At 37.2% G+C, this 12,807-nt stretch overlaps 1 protein-coding gene across 1 annotated transcript in view; it reads right to left on the reverse strand.

The window, feature by feature from the left end:
* The window catches only part of LOC134540311 (uncharacterized), a 131,109-nt gene that overhangs the window by 25,829 nt on the left and 92,473 nt on the right, over positions 1 to 12,807 (reverse strand). Inside the window, exon 2 of the mRNA XM_063382971.1 lies at positions 7,212 to 7,425. Within this exon, the coding sequence (XP_063239041.1) occupies positions 7,212 to 7,425 (214 nt within the window). The remainder of the gene's footprint in view (positions 1 to 7,211; positions 7,426 to 12,807) is intronic.

A 12,807-nucleotide genomic window follows, 5' to 3' on the forward strand; every position in this document is an offset into this window, starting at 1 on the left:
GAGTAAATCCTATCCACTCGCGACTTCTAAACAGTATATATATTCAAAGGTACGACGCACACGGCAGCAGCGGTGCAAGTCTGCGTGATTCCTCCTCGGGCGCGAGAGCTCCGCGCGTTTCGCTCAACCGACAACATTGTCATCTCTGGACACGGCGCTTGCACGTCGTGTGTAACACGGCAGGAAACTATAATGCATGCAGGGAAGTTTTAAAATAAAACTATAGTTTTAACGTTTTGCGTTTATCAACCCCCGTTTCGCAGTTACGCTTTTGAAAGCGAATAAGGGCTCCATCAGTGAGGGGCTGTTTTATTCCTGTGTCCTGGGGGGGGGGGGGGGGGGGTAGGAACCCCTCCCCCCCTGGGAATCTACACCCATGAGACTTACCCAATAATTTGGTGCAAGTTGGTCTTTTTATAAAAGTAAAAAAAAAAAACTAAACAAATGGCTATAACTCAAAAACCACGACTGTTTTTTTTTATTTTAAGTTTTTTTTTTTTAATTCTGAACTGTATTTTTTAAAATATATTTGTATCCGCAGTAAAAATAAATATTTGTAACTAAAAACGGAAGGAAAAGGAGCAAATGTACTTCATCGTAGATTCCAAATTATCTGCAGTACATCCCAGTTTTTTTTTCTCCCCTTTCTCGTGCGTGTAAAATACCGTTCAGCGTTCAGACTGTCCGATGTGACGGCTGACCAAGAGAACATTGCGAAGTTCAACGACATATAATCACCTCAAATATGCGAGCCATCTATTGGAGTAACTTAGCATTAATTTATATATAGTTTTTTTCTTGTGATTCTCAAGAAAAACTTGCTGTGTTAAAAATATCTCTATCTACTCGCTTAAAGCCGGGTATCTTAACTAGTTAAATGCCAGATGTTTCATAAATTATCTTTCATAGAAACTATAGAAAAAACATATTTTGATAAATCAAGATAATATTTATGCAGTCATACACATGTTTATTGTTGAAAATAGCTCAACGGTGGTATAAATGGAATATAATCACACATCCGCACTCATTTAATTAACGAGATTTTACAGTCTCGGTACAGAAATTTCAGGATAGGATCATTTAATAGGGAATCATGTGAATGTAATTACAGTTTAGACCCCAATATATTTTCATTTCATGCCATCCGCTGTTAGTTTAAAATACAATAACTCGTCCATAAAATGAGATTAGTTAAGTTAATTGCGTTCTAACGATAGGGAACTAGTCTCTGTGTGCATGTTTGTGTTTCAGGCTAATACACGTAATGCGCTATTGAACTAGTGAGTGCTAATTAGAGCTGGCGTGTGTCGTTTTGGCTGCGTGCAACAATGAAGATTCATGCCGGAAATACCCGCTGATACGATAAAGTATTGTGGAATTTTGCATCTTCTCATGTCGCTAATTAATCATTACGCTGCGCGCTTTACCAGATTTCGAATTTGGCTTGTTCAGTGCAAAAAGGACGCACGTGGCTTGTGGTAAAATTAAATTGGTTGTGAACAAAAATAAGTTATTAAATATGTCTCCTTTTCACTAGAGTATTTAATTTATCTCTATTTTTCATATAGTAATTACATATATAGCCAGTTGAAACAATAAAATGAAGGTAGGCATTTAAAGGAAAACAATTTGTGGCCCATAAGATAAAACATGATAGGCTGGACTCTATTCATTACTATGATCTTAAATATTATATAAAACTTTTTTTTTGTTTTTGCACTTAACCATTAAGTTCTGTATAACAAGAATATTTTAATGTAATTATTTGCCACTAAAAATAAATATTCTGTTTATGGAAATAAATGTTTATCTCAATATACATTTCTGATTATTATTTGTCATATACTTCAATTTATGCTCACTAAACTAAAATATCACCCTAAATAAAAATTTATCTTTAGAGTTAAAACGGCTAAGATTATGCAAGTTGGACCGGTCCCAGAGATACAATTCGAAAAGTACCGAAGTCCTGTGACAATGGTCATATCTCACTTTAAAAAAAAATAGTTATGGTTTAAAATATTGCAAACCAACCTTAGGTTAATACATGATTAAAAAAAAATAAAGTGAAAGATCTTTAACTCGGCACGTTAGGGACTACTTAAATACTGGATGTGCGATTATGCCGGATTATCGAAACCAAATGTAGTTTTAACCGGAATACACCAGGAAAAAACAATCGGTGAAATTATATTTAAAACAAGTTGTAATAAGCTACTCCGCGGCAAGAAAAAAAAATACAAGTGAGCATTGAAGTTCTAAAAAAAGTATCGTGGTACATACCACGTTGCATTCGCGATTCGGATATATTTTTTCATAAAAAAATCATAAAATTAACACTAAACGAACCGAAAGGGCGGGCTAGGCAGTGGTCGAAGTCAACAAACTCACTAATCCACCGAAAAAAAAAGCAAAACCCCTCGCGCCGATTATTTTATTTTAATTTTTTTAATTTTTTTTTTTACATATTTACTAAATTACACACAGTGTTTCAGGGAATTTAACACTCACAAAAAGAAAGCTTGTGTGTGAGTGCCACTAGTGTTTTTTTAAATCCTAATTGCGGTATTTTAATTATGTTATCAACATAATGAACTTGAAAAAGAAACATCACAAAAATTACAGAAAAAATTACAAAAAATACAAAAAGTAAACAAAAAATTATACCTATTTTAAACGATAAATAATCACAGAGAAAATACTGATGTTGGGTAAAGTAGTTAATCGATTCAACAATAAATTATTTTATAAATCACATTAAAAATAAAAATACATGTACATATGCTAATCAGTGAAAAGAAAAGATCTACTCCAAATATTAGAGATACTTATTCATATGTTAAATTATCCAAAAAAGATATTGATATTATTTTTATTTTAGAATTACTTTTAGTTTTAATTTTTTCAGGATGCCGAATTACAAAATGTGCTGAAACGAAAAATGCCGGATTAAAAACGTAGACTGTACAAGGGATTCAAAACCTGGAAAACTCAGATGTAACGTACGAGTTTCAAACAATCGATCCGGAAGAAGGGTGTCTCACTAAAACTACGTAACGATATTCTTTCATTGACAACCAAACGAATCTACGTTGCTGTACTCCATACTTCAAAATAATTATCTGCTTACGTCTAGATACACGTATCACGCACGTTTGTATTACACCAAAAATAATGGGTTGAAAATAAAACTTTGTTTTCTTTTTAAAATAATGTTGAAGTGAGAAATATGTTCAAGAAACAAACAAATTTACGTTGCATTAAAATGCACACTAAAGAACCTAAAGTTAAGAAACACTGTTTAGTAAACGGTATTTTCCAAATTTTGAGGGTTTTGGATTTATAGTGTCTACTCAGTGTTTTCGCGTAGAAAAACGCTGTTGTAATCCAGTTTTTAAAAAGAAGTTTTATTTTTAGCATGATATTCAACCATAAAACAAAAATCGTCATATCGAAACTTGCTCGAGTGAGCAATCAAGGGAAAAACAACTCATTTACATTGAAATTTTTTTTTGTTTAATTTCGGGACATTGGTTACATTTCGCAAGCAAACATTTGAAGCTTGATTTTATGGATTTTTGTCTATACTTTTACTTAAGACATTTACCTCGTTTATTTTAAATACAGTAAATTATGCTGCAAACCTAACATTGTTAAATACTGGGCATGTGGGAACCCTTAGTATCACTATATTTTATTTTTGAGCAGGATTGGTCTACTATCAGTTACTTACGTAGATTTTGTTTCAGAAAAACCTGTACAGATATTGTTTACATATTTTCTCGCTAGAGAAACGCTGTACTTTATGTGCTATTTCTAAGTAATCAGACCTGAAATTTTTTTTGTTCGTTGGTCTACTTTCTTAATATTTCTGCGGAAACATAAAGTTTAACTAAAAATCCATCACAAAATTTCCAATTCAATTAAATTTCAAGCAGTTCCAAAATATCTCCAGTGAAATTTATCTGATTTTCTGTAGTTCTATTTTCCATGTAACTTCATATTTATATTCGAGAATCACTAGAAATCCATTTCCTGCGATATTCATAGCTGGGTAATGCACACTGTATAACTCCTATGATCTATTATTTCTCCATAAAAAGCTAGAACCATCAAAATTTATATATATATATATATATATATATATATATATATGACAATGATGGGTAAGCTCAAGTCTTTAGACCACATAGCCAGCGGTGGAATGTTAAGTGCGACACTAACCGGTGTTTCTATTACGATATCGACTCTAAAAGGCCGGTCCACACGCAACGTTTTGAGCAACGATTTACCTGCGCAGTTAAAGTTTTTGCAGTCAAGACGCGTGTGGAAAGGTAAGCTGCGCAGTTTTACGAAATTCGCAGTCCTGTTGAAAGCTGGAACACGGAGACGAAATACTGAGAAAAATAGCTCATACCTCGGATAACTGCACAGTCAAGTCGATACGTCACGCAGGTAAGTTGGTGCGCTCTGTCTTCCGTTCAGTTCAGACAGCAGTTTTCGTTCGAAGGTGGCCCAGATAAAAAAAATAATCTTACTGTATTACTTTTAAAGATAGAGAACATGGCTGATCTTCGTCAGTGCTTTAAAGTGTTTTTTTTTATATAGCTTGTTGAACTATTTTTGTGGTGAGTTAAAAGTAAAAAAAATATTCTAAATTTTATTCTAGAAACATACCTGTTTGTAAACACAATCACTATCCAAACAAAACAGTTTAAAAACGAAATGCGGGAACACAACAACCGTTACCAGCCTCAAAAAATTCTTAAATGCACCCCGTAAAAATATATATCTCCCAGATATCTTGTTCAGTTTTTAACTCGCGTGGGTTCGTCTGAAAGGTACCAAGCGGTACCCCTTAAACGGGCCTACCTGCCTGAAGCGGACTGTTAGGGCACACTGCGTGTGTGTGCGCGCGTGTGCGCGAGTGCAATTCCTGTTCGGGATTGGGTGCTCCGGGATCTTACATCAGTGATGAAGAGAAAAGGGGGGTGGGTGGTAGCGGAAATAGAGGCACTCCGGTAAATATTGACCATCGAAGGGTTGTGGCTGGCTGACTGGTGCATCGAAACCCCCTTCCCCCCTCACTTATACTTTCTCTCTCTCTCTCTCTCTCTCTCTCACGCGCTCTCTCTCCTTTCCCTACCCTCAAACACTTCGCGAGCGAACATTCGCAGGGAAGGTAAGGGTTTGATATAACTCGTCTGCGAAGGGGATGTTTGCCCCTGTTTGGAGCGCACCCTCTGCTCCAACATGCGGCACTTCCCCCCTCCCTTTACCCTCATACCATCCCTGAACGACTCTGCCAGTGCCGTGGCAAATCAGGCTCACCTGAAAGAAAGGATCAGCGGAAGCTGCGAAATTCACGAAACCCTCCGTTGTAATCACGATGCAGGATTCATTAAAAATCTTGAAAACCACAAGATTGTCTCCATTGTTAATTAACCTTCTCCCAGAAGTATAAATCTGAGGAAGAACTATCAATCAGGATATCTTGAACGCCGGGTAACTGTTGACCTCGTTAGGCACACGGGAAAAAAGTACCAGACAATTTTTGCATTTCATCGTCTAACAGCAAATAAATCCCACGATTATTTTCTAGATAAATATTCATGAAATAAAAGCTAAAAAATTGTCTTTATTGCAGGACAGATATTCATCTTCGCAAAGTTCCAAGATATATTGTGCACATAAGTGTGTGTAGAGAGAATAAATTGTATGTACATAACCACACAAACACTTAAGGATTCGACGAGAGAATGGTGTGAAAATTACACACTCAATGAGATAGTTGCGTGAAACCATCTACATATCTGGATATGTGCTGTGATTCTGATGTGGAGACACCCACCCAGAAAAAAGAACCCAGGGTGATGTGAAACTGTGGACTGCTCACTCACTCACACATCCACCCACTCACTCGGTTATTTGCGCAGAAAAAATGGCATAGAGCCCCCTTAAAAGAAGCGCAGAAAGAATTGTGTGGTAAGTATTACCGACCAGTAAGAATGGCACATATAAACCCATGCCAATGTCCAAGGTTTGATGTCAGCTGGGTCGTGAATGTTTCATTTTTCGAAAAATTCCTACTGCGAACCACAGCAAAATCATCTCGCCTAATATGCCCTTGTGATAATTTTCGAGCGGAAATGGCTGGGGATCTAAAAAATTCCTCCGTGTTTTGATTACTTCATCATTTTACAGAGCGAGGTGTTTGAACTGTAAAATGCTGGGCTCGCATTATGAAGGACCCGGTTTTAATCCTGATATCTGTTTTCCAATGGCTTCCTGAAATCACTCGTGAGAAAATGCTAGGATGTTTCCTTACCATAGGCCGAAGTCGATTATTTCTCCACTGTCCCTTATTTGCATCGTGATCATTCCTATAATGATCATGGTCGTTCTCATAATAATCATCATCATCCTCAAACCCTTAATAATCATCATCGTTGACACCAAAATCATCATCTTCCACATTATTCCCATCATTATCCCCATAATCCTCATCTCTATTTCCAACCCAATCATCATCATTATCCTCATCATCCTTGTCCACATCATTCTCATTCCCATACCCACAATTCTCATAATCACACCTCATTCATATAATAATCATCATCTACATTATTATCATCCTCCTCATCCCTGTCCCCATAATCCTCATCACTATCTCCAAACCAATAGTCATCTCTACATAATCATCATTCTCATCATCCCGGTCCACATCATTTTCATCACCATCCCCACAATTCTCATCATCAAACCTCATCCCCATAATCATCATAATCTCCATAATTATCATCCTCCTCATCCCTGTCCTCATTATTCTCACCACTGTCCCCACAATCCTCATCATCATCTTCAATCATATAAAAACATCATCATCGTTCTCTCCAAAATAATCATCCTCATCATCCTAATCATCTCTGTCCACATAATTCTCATCCCCATACCCACAATTCTCATAATCACACCTCATCCCCATAATCATCATCGTTATCTCCATAATCATATTCCTCATCATCTCTGCCCACATAATTCTCATCCCCATACCCACAATTCTCATAATCACACCTCATCCCCATAATCATCATCGTTATCTCCATAATCGTCATCCTAATCATCCCTGTAGACATAATTCTCATCACCATCGCCACAATTCTCATCATTACACCTGATCCTCATGTTCATCATCACGCATGCCGCACCTGTGACCTTGAGGAAGACCTGCTTGACGCGCGGCGGGTGCGTGGCCACCTGGCACTCGTACACGCCCTGGTCCCGGCGGCTCACGTACAGGATCTGCAGCCGCCAGTTGTTGGGGTAGCGGAAGCTGAGCGCCACGCGCTGGTCGGCGCTGTAGCCGCTGCGCCCCACCGTCAGCAGGCGGATGGCGTCCGGCTTGCGGTGCACCCACGTCACCTGCGACAAGACACGTGTCCCTTCCCCTCAGTCCGTCAACTGCATCCAGCTGTCAGGGGATCGACTTCCATCCAGGCGGATTTGACAGAGTAAGCCACCAGTTTGTGTTAGCAGTTACGCATCGTCTGGATTTTCCGGAAGTTGTAATTTTGATGAAAATGACATTTATGGGAGCTAGGTCACGTGTGCAAATTATTATTTTTTTTTGCACTGCTCATATTGAAATCAACATATCTGTCCGGCAAGGATGTCCGCTATCCATGATCTTGTTTGCTATTGGACTTAGAGCCCCTTTGCAGGGAGCTCCGCGGAGGTCAACAAGTTTTGGAAGTGGGCAAAGATCTGCCCCGCCGGCCAGAGCTGCGTGTGTTTGTGACAGCGGGGCGGAATGATAAGGTCGACGCTCGCTGGTGCTTTTTTTTTTAGCACGGTATCGCCCTTAAGCTCAAGGGCTGTGGAACTGGCGTGAAATTTTTTTCGTCGCGCGCAGGACAACTATGTATGAGATGTTTGGAGCGGCAACCATACAATTGGGTAGACTCTGGTTAGTCCGTGATACTGGTAACTTCGTGATATATATTTTTTTAAATTTTAAAATAATAGTTTTCAGATACCAAAAATTGTATTTTCAAATACATTTCTGGACGCGAATCACGTGTAGTTCCCGCATCCACCACTAGAATTCGCCGCCGGAGCAGCAACGTCGAATATTAAATCATTAGATTTGCAGAGCGAAAGTTTAACTATAAAATGGTTCTGATAAAAACGAAAAAGACTGAAAAAATAATAATACTAAACCCCGGTTTTTGGCCTGATTTTTGACAAGAAATTTATTTTGAAATACTGCCCATCTCGTTAACTTGTGAACTTTGGTTCGCGCAATCCGCCACACATGGCAGCACCGTGGTTACTCATTTCCGTTCCATTAACGAAATTACTCCTACCGAATGCAGTATACCGAGAGCTAAGATGTTACACATAAAAAAAAACTTTTTATGAATTTAAGTTTGCGCATTGTAAAGCGACGTTCGTTTCGGAGATAAAAAAAAAAGAATTTCTGAGCGGAGGACGGTTAATGGAGTATTCAAATAACGTTCTGTTCCCGCGAAACTCCGGCGAGATAGCGCGCCAATTAGCCTCGGCGAGCGAGCCCGCGATTACGACGGGTTTCTCCTCCCCCTCCCTCATCTACCGAGACTCCAGCTCGCCTCTCATTGTCGTATCGCTGGTATGTATATGGATTACGGTACATTCATACGTGAAAACGATGCGTTATAACGAAATTATGGTACGATCGTACGATAATATGCACGCCGGTACCAAAATATTGTACGCGCCGGTACGAAATAAAGGCACGTTTCTGAATCTCACGCCGAAGTTCAATTCACTCTAGAGCGATGAAACGTTCCAAAATCGTACCACCTGTATCACAAATTTGAGATGATGTGAGACAGAAACGTGAAATATTTTATACTTAAAAAAAATAGATAAGTTTAAAAATAAATTTTCCTCTCATAAGAGGAGTATCACATTAAGTAATAAAGAGTAAATAAAATAAAAAGGAAGTTAAAAAGTGTGATCTTGCAAGTCATATTATGGTACATTCGCGTAAATAAAGCTTAATAATGGTACACCATCCACTATAATGGTACGATCGTCATGATTATGGTACGTATGACTACATGACCAAGTAACCCCGTTTTTTCTTCCTTGTCCTGTCTGTCTCTGTCTCTCTATCTCTCTCTCTCTCTCTCTCCCTCCCTCCTACCCACCAGCCTGCTAGCTCAACAACGACGCGCCTCTTATCTGCACAAGGGTAAGAGACGCGGCAATGCCTAGAATGAACCTCCCCCACTCCCACTCCTTCGCCCCAACGTTCTACGACCCGATAACGCATCCTTTGCCACGAGCAAGTTTGGTAGCGTGCCACCCCGTATTCTACTTAGAGATAAGCTGTCTGGGAAAATTCAGTCCAACCAACCAGGTTGGACCTAGCCTTTATTTTCATTGTGACTTTTTTTTTGTAATCTAATAAAGGGAAATTTAATCCCGTAATAACCACCTAAATTGTAGGGCCAGTTAAAAAGAATAAATGAAAATCTAGAATTCTAGTTTTTTTCCGTAGTTTATTTAGTGAATAAAAAATATTAGAATTATCTTTTTAACGCAAGAATTATCAAATCAATTTTTAAATAAATTTCATAAAATTTGTTCACTGTGACTGTTTTAAGATGAAAATGCAATATTTATAGTCATACATCTTGGGCCCAGTAATAGCACGATGCCACCTAAGTTTAAACGGTCCTTAATTTATTAAAAAGACTAAAATCATTTAAATGTAACTTTATGCCAAAATATTGTATTTAAACAAAAAAAAAAAATTCATGGGGTCGAAATATCCCACGAATACCTCAATACAACTTAAAAGCCTATGTTCACACAGTAACTTCAACTTCATAACGGATAAGTTGATTCTTAATGTTAGCTTCAAATACACACAATTAAAAGTGTATAAGTCCATTTTTTATTTAATAATTCAAAGAAATAATTAGCCCTCGATTAATATGCAGTATTTTTTGTTTGTTTTGCAATACGTTGTATTGCTCGACTGGACAAACAAAGTGAACTAACCTAACTATTACTACAGGTGTAGTCGTTTGCGCGGCAAATAGCTCTTTTTAATTCCGGAGATTACTGAGGTTTTCCACCCATAAATATCCAGGAAAAAAAGTGCTCTTACAAAAGTAAATTTTTTATATATTTAACATTTTTATTTATTTTAAAATTTCACTTTACTTGTCGACAGCGAGGTTATTCGAGACGTTAAAACACGACGACAAAGACCATGGATGTTATTAAAGAATGTGACCTTGGCCCGTTCGTAAATAACTATGCCAGCATTTTTCCTGCTAGTTATTCCCAGAAACCAGGAAGAAACTATATAAGGATAGCTGTACCAAGACAGAAACCGTTTTCTCTGGTATGCCAGACCCGTGCCTTACCACTGTGACTCCATCATATAGGAACAGTTCTAATCTTTCAAAAAATCTGCTAAATAAGCTAGCAAACACAGACCCTTAAATTTTGTAAATTTATTCGCGTATCGCTAAAACATTTTTAGGTTATGACGCCTCAAGTATGAAATTATTTTCGCTAACATTTATGAATGTGTACAATTCTTTTAAGTTCCAGTACGTCAAAAAAAAAGTGATTTAATAAGCATGGTTTAAATGCCCGCAGTAATTTATGAGTAACAAAATGACAGACAGAAAAACAATTTTTTTTCCTCGCTAACGCATGTTTTCTACTTAATTTTGGTTATACCTACATAATCTTTAACGCAAATAAAGGTTCAAAATAAAAAAAAATTACAGATGAATTTCTCGTCGCAACTTTAATACAAGTGTGCACCCGAAATTATCAGTGAAACTTGGCTGAAAATCTGTTAAAGTTTCTCCGCTTGAATGTGTTAATTTCCACGGAATATTTTAGTGACCTAAGTCCAATGATTTTTAAGCAGTGAATTCTCTCGCATAGAGCGAATCCCGATTGGTTAATCAGTCAGTGACAGTTCGTGAACGTCACTTTGCTGATTCAAATTACTTTTTTTTCCTTCAGATTTAAGGCGCGGATGAGAGAAATTTGAGTACGCAACAATATTTCAGGATCATAATGATATTTGCACTATATTCGGTGGAATCATTTGTTATACAATTTTCTACAGTTGTAGCCGTCTAAACATATTTTTATAAATAAAAATTTTGGAATAGGTTTATTAGTTTGCAAGTTATGAAAATTTACAAGTTAAAAAAAAAACGTACGCACTAACGTTTTGCAATATCTCATTCTTCTATTTTATTAAAACTCATCATTTGATGTTTTTTTAAAGAAACGTAAAAAACGTAAAAAAGAAAAAGTAAGGAAATCAAAATATTGGCAAACATATTAATGTTGAAATGAAATTTTGAGAAAGGGTATCCTTAAATTTTCCAAAATTAAAATCCATGCAGGATGAGTTGGAATTCGACCTGACAAACCTAGGCCGCAGGTTCGTCACGACAAAATATGTTGAAAACATCTATGGTCTTTTTGTTTTATGGTCTAAAGTGCTTCCAAAGGTGAGGAATTATTTAATAAAGAACACTGAGCGTATGAACTATGTTTAATTGAATGAAGTTCTATTGTGTCATTGTAGAAAATATTATTTCATTGAAATAAAAGGGTGTTAAACCAATTTTTTTTAACATATTTATTTCAATTATTTCAATGTAATAATATATATATTTTTTTTAACACAACTACAAAATTCTCGGTTGTTGTAGAGCTTCGTTCAATTAAACATAATTCAGTGCTGTATCACTTTATCTGTCATTTACAATTCCAAAGTTGCTCAGTCCCAACCTCAAAGACTCACAGTCGCCGGAAGCACTGGAGCATATGTCGTGTTAACGGTTTTCAGTATTTTTTTTTTCGTGATGAAACTGCAGCTGAAAGTTTGTCGGTTGAATTCAGTTTGTAGTAAAAAAAGGAGGGGGATGGGAAAGTGGAGGGGGTGAAATAAATGAAATAAATTCTCGAACAAATATATTATCGGCATTTTTGTTAGCATCGATGATTCTGATTGAACGTTTTATTTATTTATTTTTTAATTCTAGTACGTAACGCCAATGATCATAACCTGTAGAGGACCAATAAAGCTGTTCCTCCCTTGTTGAGCGAATGACTAGTAAAACCCCTTGCGGTTAATTCTCCGTTACCGTTCGTCCCGTCAGAGGGAGAGATAGAAATAGAGAGAGAAGAGAAAAAAGGGGGAGGGGAGATTGGGGTATTTCTCTGCCGCGAGCACCAATCAGTTCGACCACACAAAAGCAGCGGACGTGATGTGAACGATGCAAATATGCGCTCCCCCGCTACCGACACGACAAACGAATCTTCTCCAGCGCGCCTGCTGAAAACTGTGGACGAAATTCTGTCCAGTCTGAAGCAGGCCGGGGGGGGGGGGGGGGGGTTGAAAAAATAAAACCCGCAAAAAATATTACTTTTTTTTATGTGATTATGAAACCATAATACGTCATAGATTTAAATCAATAAAAACAACAATAACTGGCATACCCTGACCTGAGATGATTAGGCCATCTTAGTATGTTTCGTGTAACTTATCTCAGAATTTGACAGTTAAGTACTAAAAGTAGAACCAGTTATTTTTTACAATGCGAATATTCAAAAGTTATCCGATTAAAAGGTGTTGCCGCATGAGTCATGCGAAGAATTCTCAACCTTCCTCCCCCCGCAAAGTGTAGTATGTTTGACTTTATTTTGAGTTATCAATAGAAGGGTTATTTGTAACTCTGTTAGCAAAATCAAAATAGTTACAGTAATTTG

Source organism: Bacillus rossius, chromosome 16, assembly GCF_032445375.1.
Source record: "Bacillus rossius redtenbacheri isolate Brsri chromosome 16, Brsri_v3, whole genome shotgun sequence".
NCBI lineage: Eukaryota > Metazoa > Arthropoda > Insecta > Phasmatodea > Bacillidae > Bacillus > Bacillus rossius.